The sequence below is a fragment of the Vipera ursinii genome (genome assembly GCF_947247035.1).
Source record: "Vipera ursinii genome assembly, chromosome: 1".
Taxonomy (NCBI): Eukaryota; Metazoa; Chordata; class Lepidosauria; order Squamata; family Viperidae; genus Vipera; species Vipera ursinii.
In genome coordinates, this window is record NC_139512.1 from 1,426,244 (window position 1) to 1,442,927 (window position 16,684).

The 16,684-nt window shown below is 39.8% G+C and overlaps 1 protein-coding gene across 1 annotated transcript; it reads right to left on the minus strand.

The window, feature by feature from the left end:
- Positions 1-559: 559 nt before the first annotated feature.
- Positions 560-16,557, minus strand: HAUS8 (HAUS augmin like complex subunit 8). Its single transcript, XM_083349444.1, has 11 exons — positions 16,461-16,557; positions 16,338-16,387; positions 16,038-16,093; positions 14,845-14,941; positions 13,766-13,849; positions 12,766-12,836; positions 8,119-8,193; positions 7,857-8,015; positions 4,366-4,507; positions 1,931-2,072; positions 560-1,013 (listed from the first exon to the last, which is right to left on the minus strand). The coding sequence occupies exons 1-11, from the start codon at positions 16,484-16,486 to the stop codon at positions 893-895; spliced, it is 1,023 nt and encodes a 340-aa protein (XP_083205570.1). The 5' UTR covers positions 16,487-16,557; the 3' UTR covers positions 560-892.
- Between the last annotated feature and the right edge of the window lie 127 nt (positions 16,558-16,684).

Consider the following 16,684-nt stretch of genomic DNA (forward strand, 5'->3'; position numbering starts at 1 on the left):
GACAGACTGTATATTCTCTCATTTATTTAACCTACATGCTGAATATATATTGAAGGAGCTGGAATAGAAAAGTAGGATGTTTTTAAAATTAAAAATAACTGCTATTCTGGTGACACAACTATGGTAAGTAAAAATGCAAATGTTCTGCAAGTTCCAGCAGTGAAATTCAAGCAGCACAGTGAATAAATAAGACTAAGAATAAACATAAAGAAGACAAAACAAATGGTAACATATACCACCCTCAGAATTGACAAATAAGATATTCAAGTGGGGGATAGTTTCTGCCTTTTAGGAACAACTGCCTTTTAGGGACAACTACCATCAGTCAAGAAATACACCCCAGACTATTACTCATGCTTGGCCTATGATCATCATCTTTTTGGTTTTGATTATTCATGTTGAAGACAGTGGCAAACTCTACTACAGGCAAGGTGTAGTTCATTTTGCAAATTATTTTCAAAAACATTCCTTCAAACGCTAACATTTCTAAAATATTCTTGCATATTTGTAAAATATCCCTGCAGGCAGGGTGAGAAATAACCTATTCCAATGAAGACCACTGTAACAAGATTTGCAATGAGAAAAAAGTTTTAATACAAAAGTGAAAGAATCTCAAAAGTGCAAATACATCCTCGTTTCCACTAGCTGAAATGGCACTCAGAAGGATCAGGGAAAGAAAGCACATTTTATGCCTCCTTTTTTTTCTGTGCACCTTTCCAATTGTTCACGTCAAACAATTAGGATTTTCCTTAAAATATCCTCCTCTCTCAAGCAATTGTAACAAATGAGTAGAAAATGTTACTCCAAGTGGTGTAACCTATTTCAATCTTTCAATGAAAGAACAGAAGGACCAGCTTCCTGTTTCAGTGACACCAAGAGCTAAAGATTGGATCTAACTAAAGTACAATTGCTTCATGGTCTCCAGACCCAGGCTGTCTTCACACATTTTCTGATAATGGAGAGAGGCCTCCTTGCTCACATCAGCAGACAAATCCACAATATGTGCAAAGGTCCTGTGGGGGAAAGATGAGAAGGGAAAAAAAACAACTAGTTGAAGCAATTATATGAACAGACTTCTAATTTCCTCTAAAGAACCTGCGAAGGTAATTAAAACCTTAATAGCACGGCTGCTTGAACTGATTTAAATTTCATTTAGTTCAGGTTCAGGCAGTGCAGTGCCTAGGGGCACCATTAAATCCTAGATACTACAGCTAGCCTCCCCAGGCTCCTTTGCCTCATCTTTTTAGAAATAAATTTTAATTTACAAGTTAAATAGGAACGTGGCTTGATGCAAAACAAAGCATGAATTATATTAAATGTGTTGGTTTCATGCTGACTTTGATATACAAAAAAGTCCTCTTAGGATAGGGGCAGGCATCACGGGGGATAGATTATCTTTCAGTATATGGGCATTTTGTAACTTACTCTGTCCACCCTGGCAACCATTTCATGTATAGGCAAATCGGCCCTGTCAGTCATTTTATGAGCACATCATCTTCTTGCAGAATTTCAAATGTTTTCCCATAAGGACGATGAACTGATAGGTGCACTGCTGGGAGGCCATGGCTAAGCTATAGAGGTTTAGGAGGCCAGTGAGTGAAAGAGCCTGGTTAGCCAATCTTCTAATGACCACCAGTACTATCTTGGATTACCACTTAGCTGAATTTGCAATTGCTTCAGCCTAAATTTTCACTTCAATCACTTGAAGGCTCATTCTAACTTATCTTAATAAAAAGGTGTTTCAACAGAAACTATGGCTGTAAATACGTAATAGGGACCTACTATAATGGGAAACGTCTAAATGGAAGCGGCCTTGTTCTTCAAACATTTCTACTCTCAATAAAAAAGATCCGACTTATGTGATCATCAGTGCATGGATGTATTCTGCAATTGAAAAGGGCACAGTTTCTTCTTACACCTTTGTAAGTACCTTGGCAGCTCTGCATCCAGCTTCAAAGATACTTCCTCTAGTTCCTTCATGACATTCAGCGCTTTGGCATTTTCTTCAAAGTTTTGTAGCAGAACTTCATTCAAAACATTCTGAGTCATAACCAAGCTTTTCCGCAACTCAGCTGTCTCGTAAAAGTCAAAAGGTGCAGCTGTTAGCTCATACAATATATAGTGGTGATGATAAACAAACCTGGGTACTTAGTTTAAAACAAGCTTATAAAGGATGACTTTCCTACTCAATAAGACTGGCCTCCATGCCATCCAGGAAATATTTTCTTTCAGGCCATTAAAAATAATTCTGTAAAATATATACTACTCAATATGTAAGAATAGAATGAGAAGAAAAGTAATTATTACATTTTTATCTCAGATTTCAAACAAAAGTTTTGTTATCTATAACAAAACTACAGTCTTTGCCTGTCATTAGTTTAGTAGTAGAAGATATATCGGAGTAACAGTAGTAGAAATCTTTCGACCTTGATAGATACTACCTGTGAGAAACTCAGCTGTAAAGAGAACTTCTGGGCAGCATAACTGGCCTGCTTGAACTATGAATGTAAACCTTTATTGATTTTCAGAACTATATGTGGGGAATTGCTCTCCTATTTCTTTATTTGAGGAACATTGGTTATTATATGAGGATGAAATAACTTGACTATAAAATCTTACTTGACAAACGACTTCTACTATAAAGACTATCTATAAACACATGAAATAGAGGTCCCATACCTAGTTATAAAATTATTTTTAAAGTCTGATTTTAAAGTCCTCAATTTAACACACTATTAAGAGAATATGAATGAAGACCAGGAAAAGATTCTTTCCATGTTGAAAGCAATACATGAAATCATTTTTTCAGCTTGTGACAAAATAAAATGCAACATAAAAGAACAAGATGCCAGCTTAGATATACAAACCCAAATTTTGACTACAAAGAACAATGCAGAAGATAACAGAAGTGGAACAAATACTAAGACAGAGAACTCAACTGACCAACAAATACAGTTAATGGAAAATCCAGAAAAGGGAGTGACAACACTGAAAATGGAAGACTTTCTATATAACTCAAGGAAATTTGAGGAGAAAGAACAGATTGAATGGAAGATAAACATATCAGGACAATCATGGGGAATTGGAATAATAGGGAGACAATCTAATGAATACAAATGGGCTAGTCATTCCATAAACATGGCAACTAAATGGTCTCTCTTATTTCAAATAATATATATAATAACAGAGGGAGATCTATTTGATGATTTAAAAGCACTGACATGGAAGGTTAGTTGGCAAAGGAAGAAAGCCAGAATAAGGCTGAAGAAAATTGGGGTTTTGATTTATTAGAGGGGATTTTATATTACTAATTAGAGGTTAAAGGGAGAAGGTGAGATAAGTGGAATTTTGGTTATTAAATTTAAAATATTTGGAAATTAATTGAAAATAAGGATTCTATTTGTTTAATATTTAAAAATTAGACCCAAAATAAAAAGATATATGAATATGTTTGATTTATTGATTAACCCAAATATATATAATGGTTTTGATTTATTAAAAGGGATACTGTATTATTAATTAGATGATTTAATATGGTGGGAAATAGATAACTTTTAGAAAATAGAACAAGACCATACTCAAATAGATAAGATGTGTATTTTGAATATTAGGTTCAGTTATCAAATGAGATAAAGGAAACTTTGGTTACCTAAAGCCTGGATATTATAAATATCAAATGTTAAATTTGAATATTGATGGGAAACTAAAAATTGGGAAAAAACCAATAACAGGACTGTCTATAAAGATTGAATGTAAAAGTAATTAAGATATGTATAAGCTAAAAATTTATTGGTAAATGTAATGATGATGTTTTTACTTAGTTGATATAATAAGAACTGTATTAGCTTAAATACGAGATAGTAGATATTTAGGGGAAAAGAGAGGAAATATTTGATGTTGTAACTTGAGATTTGTACTAAATATTTTTGTATGTTATTGAACTGTTGATTAACACAGCCACGTTTTTTAAATACTTAAATGTAAAATTAGAAAATTAATAAAATATTATTAAAAAAATCTGTACTGACTAGTGGAAACAGAACGATGTATGCATAAATAAGATTTTCATGGGGTGTATAATGTTGCATAAACGTCTATAAAGTTTCATGTCTTTTTTTGCAAAATTGGATTGTCAACGGCCTTGAAACTTCTATTAGCATGAGATTCACTACTATCTTAGTAATAAAATATTCTAAGCCATCAGTAATAGAATTCAAGATGCACATGAATTCATATATATACAGGACCCATTCAAAAAATTCTCAAATACAAAACATTTCCTAACAGACCATAGTCAGCTGTTAAGGCTAATTCATAAGCCAGATTGGCCACCTGATTGATAATATCATGATGACATTGCTGTACCTAGATATTGTCCCATGTCGTCTTCTATGTAGATGTCCTTCATGGGCAGTTCATGCCTAGTTGTGTCCATGGCAGTGGCAAAGTGCTTATAGTCCTCCCTAAATTGTGGACATTGTTCAGAAACAGGTCCAAGTATTTCAAGCTGGAAACCAAGTGTGTGGAGCAAGGGAAAAAGAGTAATATTATGATGATTAGTCACCGGAGGCAAATGATCTGTGAACTGTGCATAGTTCCCCACAATATTTTTAACAACAAATTTCACTGTAGCTGTGTAGGTAATTCTTTGACCTATGACCATTTGAAGTTATGATGATGCTGAATGAATGGTGGTTATGCTCAGTTCTTGGAGTTCTGACTATCCTGCCCCACCCCAATTGCAATTTAGGCATTTAGCTATTGGTACACACCTAACAACCAGTTGCAATGTCCTGAAATGTGATAAACCTTTGCAACCTTCCCTGCTGGCTTCCCTAGACTTTCTGGGGAAGCCAGCAGGGAAGGTTGCAAATTACTGGGATAAGTCTTCCCCACCCAAACACCTTCCTCTTCTTCTGTGCTTCTGCCATGCCAGCCACTTGTACATCTTCCCTGACCCTCACCATGCTTCCCTTGCAACTTTCTGATCCTCTCACACATACCCTGACACATTCTCTCCAACCCCTACCTCTTGTGCACATCCTCATGCACCCTTCTTGACTAAGGCCTCTTCCACATACTTTTGCATCTTTGTGCATCCTCCCTAACACACATCTCACACTCTCTTGTACCCTACCCAACCCTGAAGGGGTTGCCATGCTAAGCAATAACAGCACACTTTTATGACTGCAAATGTTAGGGATGGAAATTCCAGTCCAATTGCTGTTGTTGGCTGAAGACTACCTATAATAGCAGGAAAAAGGTACCTTGCTTATTACTTCAGCAGCAAGAACATCTCCCTACTAACTGGGTGAATGATACTAGTTTTCGTAATAGCTATGATATGTAGTGTTTTGAATTCTCCTAAGAAAACACTTCCTGTTTAATCATCGCATTGGCTTGAAATAGTCATAAAACCAGAGGTAGAACCAAGGTCATTTAGCTGAATCTACCACTGATAATGTAAAATGTTCCTTTAACAACCCTGGCTCAACAACTTTGATGACTATTAAGTTTCTAAATGAATACCTATGGTAAACAAGAATTCTATCTCCCAGATAGATGTTCCATTTTTAAATAGCACCTTTCACTAGGACAGTTTCCCCCAGTTTGATGCCCTCTCCAGGAATATTAAACTTCAAACTTCCTAATTCAGTTGATATATATCTATTATAAGACAAAAAAGTGGAACTTAATTAAACCAAAGGGACTATAGTATCTATATTTGAACAGAAAGTTAACACTTAAGTATTTATTTATTACATGACTAAGGGCCAGCTTAATGAAAAAAAAACATACTAGAATGATTGTTCATATACCAACATGACTAATGAAAGGATTGTGCTTGAATAGGAAAACAGACTAACAGACGACTGTAGCATGACAGAGAAGATTAAAAGATCGAAATGATAAAAAGCCTAAACACTAATTCTGGTGAAATACTAATTGTGGAATATTGTTATCTGAAGATATTATTCCAGAGATCAAAAGAAAACTAGTTGATCCAGTGTCTCCCATTTAAATAAGGAGTAAAATAGTAACAATATCTAGATCAGGAGTGTCAAAAAGCTGGCCCTTGGACCGTATGCATCATAGCAAAACTGCACCCACCCCATTCTGGGAGTTGAAGTCCATGAGTCATAACCCAGCCAAGGTTGCCTACCCCTGGCTTAGGGCCATGGTCTTGTCCCTATTGATAAAGTAGGATGGGAACTGAAATTTGGCACATCTGGAAGTCTCCAAAGATTGCACTACATTCGGTGTTTTGCCAAAAATGTGTTTTATTCAGTTTTCATCTACAGGTTCACATTTAGCCTTTGGAAACAAAGGAGAACATGATTGTCCCAACTTTTGCATGGTACCCTGCACTTATTTCAAATCTGGACAAAATGTTTGAAGCAACATTTTTTTCTTTGGCAAAACATTTCTTTTTCATCTCTTTCAACTGTTATTTGTAAAACTGGATTCCTGTTGATACATTTTATGATGTATTTCATTACTTTCTGTGGTAACGTATGTGGATTTCCATCTCTTCTGCAAACAAATAATTTCCATCTTTTGTGCAAAGATGTTTTATAAACATAACAACTGGTTGCATCTCCTTGGGGCCTGTAAGCAAGCTGAGTTGTGGTATGGGCCATACCACAACTCAGCTTGCTTACAGAAGCCATGGGCCATCAGACCAGAGTTCTGAAGCGATACCATCTTTTCTCTCCTCACATTTGGAGATCAGCACAGCCCCCAGTTATTAAAAATCAATCCTATTCTTCAACTATACTTAAGTCATTTTTTTTTACTTCTGCTCTATTTTCTTACAAGTCTGTTTCTTAATTTTGTTCTAGATTTAATCTCTACACGTGGTCTTCATTTAAAGTACGGTTGTTCAGCAACTGAACGTACAACAGTGTTGAACAATGGTGGTTATAACCAGTCCTTGTAGTTATGGCAGTTGCAGCATCCCATGGTCACATGTTTTTGATCTGCAACTTTCCCCACTTACGTCTGACAAGCAAAGTTGTCACAACTCAGTCAGGTGAGGCCATTGCTTAACGACAGCAAACAGAACTGTTAACACTAAGCAGCGCAATCAACTTATTTTCCAATTCATGACATGTCACTTAATGACAGTTTCTGGTACCTATTAGATTGGGTAAGCAAGGTTACCCTCTATATCAGACATGTCAAACACAAGGCCCGGGGGCCGGATGCGGCCCGCGAAGTGGTTTCATGTGGCCCGCGAAGCCATCCTGGAAACAGTGAAGGAACGGCCCCCACTGCCTTGGCCCTGGCCCAGAGACCCTCCTTCTGCCAGAGACCCTCAGATCTGTCCCACTCCTGCCCGGGCCCCCATAGGCACCCTTGATGCGAACGACGTAGAGCTGGCCACGCCCACCCAGTAGACCATATGCAATCTAGCCACGCCCACCCAGTAGGCCATGCCCACCCAGACCACACCCACCCGGCCCCGAGGGCAACCGCAATGCTGATGCGGCCCTCAATGAAATTGAGTTTGACACCCCTGCTCTATATTAATTTTAATGTGGATAAAGCAATTTAGCTATTAGCAAGTTAGTAAAAGCCCTCAAAAATAATGAAAGAAACCTAAATAATAAGAATTGACAGAAGTCCAGAATAGAAAAAAGGGGAGACACCTGTATTCATTGTGCCTGAAATACAATGTAATAACAATGTATTATCTATCCATTTATAGAAAAGTCATTTAATGAGGAATGCTTTATATACTTTCCAAATCTAAGCTTTGCTTAGGAAGCTGTCAGTAGATATTTGGTAGGCATTTTACCTTAATTTTAGTGTTTTCAATCTATTCAACATATATTATATAAAACTAAGCAAACCTGTCCCTCTAATGCTTCAAAGAGCTCAGTCTCTTTCTTCAGATGCTGCAGCTTTAGCTTCTTTTCCTGTACATTCTGCTGTAGTTTCCCCACTTCCTCACAGAGCATTAACAAGTTTCTTTCAGCTTTCCCCTCCAGAAGGACAAGGTTTTTCTCCATCTGTTACAATAGAGCGTCTCTAGATTCAAAACTATTTCAAAATGTTTCCAAAACATGCATTTAATTTTTCTTTCAGGATATCTTGTATTTAGGCAGTTATTACCTTCATGGAGGCATAAGTTAACAGCAGCATCTGAGAGTCCAGCATCCCAATCAGATCATCTGAATCAGAAGGTGTCTAATAAAGAAACAGATATTGTTTGAAGTGGGTAGGCCAAAAAAGGGTCACTGTTAGGAATTGTTGTGCAGAGGTCTCCTTGTGCTACCAAGGAGTTGCACAGACAAGGAAGGGTACTGAGAGCAGTAAGAGTCACACAGTAACCACAAGAGTACACTGAGCTGTGAAAACAGAAAGTATTTTACTTTTGAGGTGGTGCAAAAACAAAAATGCACGGTCAAAAATAAACAGTCCAGGTCATACACAATAGTAATAGTCCAAGGAGTATTCCAAGTACAAAGTCTTCTTACCGGTCCAGAGGTCAAAAACACAGTTGCTCAGGTTTATCACAGTAGTAAACCAACAGTACAGCAAAACAGCATTAGTAGAGAGAGCAGAGAATTCAGAGAAGCTACGTTCCTAGCTCCCTCTTTTGGCCATGAGAACACTTACACACCCATTGGCCAATTAACATCTTAAAGTCACAATATCATGGTTAATATTGCAGCTAAGAACCTTTATAAGGTCTTATCTTGCCGCGATGAGGATGGCGAGGGCTAATTACTTCGCTGCCCTCATCGCGTCCGCAGATAATTGCCCGGCTGCCCTGTTTAGGGTGACTCGCTCCCTTCTTAATCAGGAGGTGAGGGAGGATCCCTTACAGGGACGGGCCGAGTTTAGTCATCATCTGACGGACAAAATCGCTCAGATCCGGGCCGGCTTGGACTCTGACTGGGCAGAGTCTGACGTGGTGGAATCGGACGGTCTTGAGCATGTTATCTGGACTGAGTTCAATCCTATTTCCCCTGATGATGTGGACAGGATCATGGGGAGGCTGAGCTCCACCACCTGTTTGTTGGATCCGTGCCCCTCCTGGCTGGTTTATGCAGCTAGGGAGGGGACACGAGGCTGGTTCCAGGCAGTAATAACTGCTTCTTTGAAGGAGGGTGTCTTCCCCGCCGCCTTGAAGGAGGCGGTGGTGAGACCCCTTCTCAAGAAGCCTGTCCTGGACCCGGCTGTTTTAAATAACTATCGTCCAGGCTCCAACCTTCGCTTTTTGGCGAAGGTTGTTGAGAGTGTGGTGGCGCATCAGCTTCCTCTGTTCCTGGAGGAAACTGATTATCTCGACCCGTACCAATCGGGTTTCAGGCCCGGGTACAGCACGGAGACGGCATTGGTCGCGCTGGTGAATGATCTCTGGCGGGCTCGGGACAGGGGTTGCTCCTCTGTCCTAGTCCTATTAGATCTCTCAGCGGCCTTCGATACCATCGACCATGGTATCCTTCTGCGGCGTCTCAGGGGGTTGGGAGTGGGAGGCACCGTTTTACGGTGGTTCTCCTATCTCCTGGGCCGCTCGCAGTCGGTGTTGACTGGAGGGCAGAGATCCACCCCGAGGCCTCTCGCTTGTGGAGTTCCTCAGGGGTCGGTTCTCTCTCCCCTCCTGTTCAACATCTACATAAAGCCGCTGGGTGAGGTCATTCGTGGTTTCGGGGTAGGGTATCATCAGTACGCTGATGATACCCAACTGTTTTTCTCCACCCCAAACCAGCTCAGCGATGCCCTCGCCGTGATGTCCCGTTGCCTGGAGGCGGTCCAGGTCTGGATGGGGAGAAACAGGCTTCGTCTCAATCCCAAAACTGAGTGGCTGTGCGTATCGGCATCTTGGGCTAACCAGATTATTCCACCTTTAACGATGGGGGGTGAGGTGTTACCCCCCGTTGATAGGGCTCGCAACTTGGGCGTCCTCCTGGATTCACGGCTCAATTTTGAAGATCATATAGGAGCCGTGGCCAGGGGGGCTTTTGCCCAGGTTCGCCTGGTGTGCCAGTTGCGACCCTATCTGGACCGAGATGCCCTACACACAGTCACTCATGCACTCGTGACCTCCCATCTAGACTACTGCAACGCTCTCTAGATGGGGCTGCCCTTGAGGGCCACTCGGAGGCTTCAGCTGGTGCAGAATGCGGCTGTGCGAGTTGTGATGGGGGTTTCCCGATACTCCCATGTAACACCTCTACTCTGCGAGCTGCATTGGCTTCCGGTTGCCTTCCGGGTGAGATTCAAGGTGCTGGTGATGACCTATAAAGCTCTGAAAACCTGGCTCTTTGAGCTCAGGCTGAGAATTTTTAACTGGGGTTTTTAATTCTAGGGATAATTTAATCTTTTTAAATTTGTTTTTAACTTTTGTATTGGTTGTTTTAATGCCCTGTAAACCGCCCTGAGTCCTTCGGGAAAGGGCGGTATATAAATTTAATAAAATAAAATAAAAATAAATAATATATTTTCAACCCAACATTGTAGGCTATCACCATATGCCTAACAGTCACATAATTATTTTCCAATGGTTCCAGAGAAAAGGAAACTCAGGTCAATCCATGGTAGATATGTCATTACTGATTTTTCAAGATTAAGAAGATTATCAAATGAGGTTTTAGCCCAAGAGTCTTTTGATACTGTTTCCCTTATCTGTTGGATCACCTAACATAGCATATAATTGTCCATTCTGGGTTCAACTACCCCTCCCTCAAAATTTCTTATTAGAGATACTGAATAATCATCCTTGCAGTTATGTGATCATGAAAATAACACCAGGATTTAATGCAGAGTACATGCCTTGTATGCAAAGCAGCCTTTATTGCATCTTTCGATGGGACTGAAAAAAATTCTCTGAAATCTGAAGAGCTTCTACCAGTCCGGTGCATGATACCGTGCTGGATAATAATAATAATTAAGCATTTTATTTTATTTTGCAAGGGGAAAAAAGCCTTTTATGCTCCTACTTTGTTTGGCTCAACTTTCACTCCATAACTGGGTCTCCCTCCTCCTATTACTTCTTGACCGGTTCTTGGTCACAGACAATACCGATGTGTTTTATTTTATTTATATTCCATCTTTATTATTTGTATAAATAACTCGTACAAAATACCCTCTCCTTAGATTATCTTACAAGTATTTATATTTCATTTGTCATAGAAAATCTGCACAGCATATAACCTGAAATAGGGCATCAATTTTATTAAAAGTTAGATTTCTTTTCCCCCTGCAGTCAAAGCAAAAATAAAAAATATTTAGAGAGATATAAAATTCACAAAGCACAGTGAATGTGGGGCTTGCAGGCTTTTTATTGTAATTTTGCCATATTGCAATATGGATATTGCAGTAATCAGCCTATTTTAAAAAGTTGAATACAGTCCTCCTTTTTCAATATGCACCAGAAGCTTAAGTACTTGAATCACCATTAAGATGGCCCAGCTGAGGCACACGAAAGGCCTATTCTGCCTTTTAGGTAAATATCCCACAGCAGCTGGTTCTGGGAAGACTACCTTTAAGTAGTAGCCACTGGTACCTTCTATTAATTTCATATTCCCCCTTTTAATTATTTGATTCCTAGGTTGCTCCCTCATGATTTTGGGAAGTATACAATCCAAAACAATGTAAATCAGTGACATAGTAAACTCAGAAAGGGAAGACCAAAAATAAAAACCTCCACCACCAACAGAATCCAAGAAACCATCATCCCATGACACCCATTAACAAGTCTGCCGCCTACTCTAGCCCAGGGGTCAGCAACCTGAAACAGTGAAAGAGCCACTCAGAACCGGTTCCCTCACAAAAGGAAAAACTGGGAGACGCAAAAAAATGTGTGCGCATGTGCGTACATGCGCACATGCACAGAACAGGGTTGGACTGAAGAGTGGAGCCAAGGCGAGATATGTACCTACCCTGCATATTTGAATTGATTGGTTGAACATTTTTAGTCCCACTTTCTTTTTTTTTTTTTTTTTGGACTGCACATGGCAGAGGACTGGGAGCCACAGGAGACGGCTGAAAGAGCCGCATGCGGCTCCGGAGCCGCGGGTTGCAGACCCATGCTCTAGCCCAAGGCCTGGAGAAAAGCCACGTTGAAGAGTTCATTTATATAAGGTCAGGGTGGAGACCAAGCAGATCTCTGGGGAAATCTCAGTCTAGAGGGCAGAGGCCATGACAGAGAAGGCCTGCTTCCTGGATCCTGTTAGATATCACCATTTCACCAGTAGAACCCAGAGCCTGGAGACATTATGGAAAATCAATAGTCTCTTTCACATAACATGCTACGCCATGTTATAGGTGACCACCAGCACCTTGACTTGCATGGATTAGTAACTAGTCTGGCTAACCAAACAGAGGTATTACAATAGGGATATTGCGGTATGAACATAATTGCCCTTTTTTGCTGCTGATTTCTGGTCTTCCAAATGGTCAAGACAGCTCCCATACAGAGTACTACAATAGTCCAAATCCAGTTAAGCATCTAGGTTAGTGGCCAATATAACTTACTACAGCCGTATTTCTCCTCATGAATTATGCTGAATAAATTCCTCACATAGCACCAAGTAATTGAAGGCATCTCTAGAAAGGATGCTAAAGGAGATAACGTCTGCCATTATCATAAACACAGTGGCAATTGGTATATGAAAGCTCAGGCCCAGGAAATAATTCATCTTATTCCAGTATCAAAAGATGCCACGGGAGGTCTCAGAACACAGTCCCTATTGCTCAGAATTACTTATTCAAAGTTCACTTTGTAGCTAACAATTAAGTTGCTTTACTTACCAAGACCTGTTTTTTTTTGGAAGTGCCTTTCATATGGAGCTTTAAAACTGGTGTCTTGTAGTGGCTTTTTTCTGAAAGTAAAAAGGGAATCAAAGACAGTTGGGTAAAGGAAAGAGATCAGTTACTTATGTCCTAATATTTTTCAGGTACCTACTTAGAATCTATGGGTAGAAAATTTTGTTTTAAAAATGTTGAAAACAAGAATGACATACAGTAAACTGCTTCTTTGGCATTTTAACAATAGAGGGAATGGCAACAAACACGGATGTTCCATTCTGTACTGTAAGCTCTGCTTACAGAAATCCTTTCTCATAGCCTTGATTAAAAAGGAATAAAGGTAAAGGCAAAGGCTCCCCCGCACATGTGTGCTAGTCATTTCTGACTCTAGGGGCCGGTGCTCATCTCCGTTTCAAAGCCGAAGAGCCAGCGCTTGTCCGAGGACGTCTCCGTGGTCATGTGGCCGGCATGACTAGACGCCAAAGGCGCACGGAACGCTGTTACCTTCCCACCGGAGTGGTCCCTATTTTTCTACTTGCATTTTTACGTGCTTTCAAACTGCTATGCGGCACTCGGGATTCGACCCGCCAAACTGCCGACCTTCTGATCGACAAGCTCAGCGTCCTAACCCACTGAGCCACCACGTCTTCTTAAAAAGGAATAGGAACCATCAAATCTTTTCTCTGAAAGCACGAAGATGGAGATGCAAGTAAAGGATATGAACTGGATTCCATATTGCCAATTGTAATTAAAGGCAAAAATCAGGGGTGCAAAGTCATGTTAGATAGGGGTGGCTAAGTAACAAAAGCAAATATTAATTGATCCAAAAAGCTCATTTGGATTTGATTGACTTGTTCTATATAAAAAATCTTGATGTTACATTACAATATGTAATCTTGAGTGTTTGTAGTTCAATTTAAAAATAGATTTTTGTATAATTTTTGGAATAAAATCACAAACTTATTTTATTGGTATTAAATTTACATTCAAGTAGCGCACATACCATTAATAGCTGAAACCTCCAATTCAGGTCGAGCACTCTCATGGCTATCCAGAAAGGTTGACTGTAATATACTAGGTGTAGTTTCTGCAGAAAAAAGAGTGAAAAAGAGGTTTTTCCTTTGGGATTCCAATTATTTTAATTAGCTGAAGGTAAGGGACGCGGTTCCACTGAAATGACGACATAGAAAGGGTGATGTTTCAAGTAAGGATTGCAGAATTAGATACAGTCTTCACAATATTCCTCTCTAAAAGCTACCATATGTTGCAATGAAGTTTTACATTAGCTCCTACTGCCCACAATCAAAACTGATCTAAATCCTAGAAGGCGAGTACTTCCTCAGAGATAAGACAACCAGGAGGCCAAGGAAAGATGTAGAGCAGTTCATAAGTTGAACAGGCCCTTACTAAATGCATTCAGGACAAAAAGAGAATCTCGGCAGACTAGAAGCCTAAAGAGAATCCAATAAACAATTTTCAAGTATGTTCAAAAATGAATCTTGGGATTTTATATAAACCCTTACTAGGTAGAATATTATGTTCATCTTGTACTGTTTTTTTTTCTTTTTCCATTTATATCCCGCCCTTCTCCGAAGACTCAGGGCGGCTTACAAGCTTAGCAGTAGCCTTCATTCTATGTATATGCCTGCTTGTTAGGGCTTTCACACACACCCCAAGCAGCATTATTACAAAGTCAGCTTAATTGCCCCCAACAATCTGGGTCCTCATTTTACCTACCTCGGAAGGATGGAAGGCTGAGTCAACCTTGAGCCTGGTGGGATGCGAATCTGCACTAATTGCAGGCAGCTGGTGTTACTTGTCAAAACATTGCCATCAGGAGCTTTCCCCATACTTCTTCAGTTACAATAGTAATAACGGCAGACAAGCTTTCCTATATAGCCAACTCTGCAATAGAATTCTGAACCTATATCCATGGCTGGAGGACCACAGGGTAGCTAAATGTTCTTCAGATTGTTTCTCTGAATATTCCACAGCTGCCTGGATTCTAGAAAGTGCAAACTGTAGACATCTGATAAAAAAAATGCAGGGAACATTTCTGGATTGTGTAAAGTGAAAACTTACCTACTGAAGTCTTGAATTTCTGAAGCTGAACAGGTCTCTTTGGAGATCCAACATTTCCTAGACCTTTTGCAAGGGACAAGCTGGTATTTGAGGTGCCCTGCCAGTTAAATACATTCATGTTGAAACTAAACAATACAGTCTTATTTGATTGCTACTGTTTGGGAATAGTTTTTACATTTTACATTTAGTTATCAAAACAAGTAATAATAGAAAATAACGGGAAAATATATTGATATAGAGGGTCCTTTTCGGAGTTTTCAGTTTCACGAGCTTAACTTTCCTTATCTTTTTTAGTTATAAGAAATGTAGCACGTGATACAATTACATTATTTCTTTGTATGTATCAAACAAAATAGGTCCTTCATAATTTTTTTTGCATTCCTGAACAGTTTTCCTTAAATGTTGCCTCCTGGAAATAGCAATTTATTTTCTATCAGTATTATGACATGATAGCAGTGTTCCAATATCTCAGGGGCTACCACAAAGAAGAGGGAGTCAAGCTATTCTCCAAAGCACCTGAAAGCAGGACAAGAAGCAACGGATGGAAACTAGTCAAGGAGAGAAGCAACCTAGAACTAAGGAGAAACTTCCTGACAGAACAATTAACCAGTGGAACAACTTGCCTCCAGAGGTGGTGAATGCTCCAACACTGGAGGTTTTTAAGAAGAGACTGGACAGCCATTTGCCTGAAATGGTATAGGGTTTCCTGCCTGAGCAGGGGGTTGGACTAGATGACCTCCAAGGTCCCTTCCAACTTTATATTATTATTATTATTATTTATGAATTCTCTGATGTTTTCTGTTGTATACTAATTAAAACATGAAACTTGTTCCTGCAGGCTCACAGTCTAATAGAAATGACAATAAAGTTTTTACATTCACTCAGATAACAATCTAAATTAACATTAATAATAATAATAACAACAAATCTAAAATTTAAAATAGCCCTTGAAACCTACAGAGCTTTAATCAGATAAAAAAGCTCCCTTAACACAAAGAAAGCAGCAATTTGAAATTTTTATTTTAAAAAATTAGCAGACAGGCCAGAAACCAAAGCAACTTTCCATAAAGCCATAGAACAGTGTTTTTCATGCCAGCTGGAGAATTTGGGATGTTGAAAATCCACCCATCTCACATTGCCAAGTTTTAGAAAAACACTGCTGTAGAGCAATGTGTTTCTAAGTTTAGACTCACCTTTCCGCTTGTTTTTTTGTCATACTGCAGGTAACGAGATGGCACAATTCTTCCCCCTGACAGAGGAAAAATTGAAAGAGAACCAAGGAGAGTAAATTTACATTCGTACCGTTATGAACCACGAGACAAGCAGCTTTCCCAGAGACTCCCGGACTCTTTAGGGAACAATGCTGAGACCAAGCACTCGACTCCACAGAAAGACTCCTGTGCAAAGGTATGATATTAAGCTCCGACAGCTTGTGCAGTGGATCAGCTGCTGGTTTTGGACCATGAAATCTACTCTCCAATGCCATTACTCACCTCTCTGTTTCGGTCGGGCACCCATTTGCATCTCAGTCGTTCCAGGCTCCCTAGAAAGATAAATTAACTTGGGTGAAAGGTAAAATCAAAACCCAAACTATCCATCCATCTCTCCACTCTTACCCGCCGAGCGGCGCCTTTCCCGCCATTTCCGTCGAACGAACTCACGACTTTCCCACCCATCCAACAAATAAGCCTCAGCGCACGCGCCCTGGAGCCCAGTTGGAAGGGACCGCCCGAGCCACCCGAAAGGCGGAAGCACGGAAACTAGAGCGTCCCACTTTCAGGGCGTGTCTCGGTTCATTCACTTCTCTTGCTTAGCACTTCATTTCCAAGCGGAAAAGTCT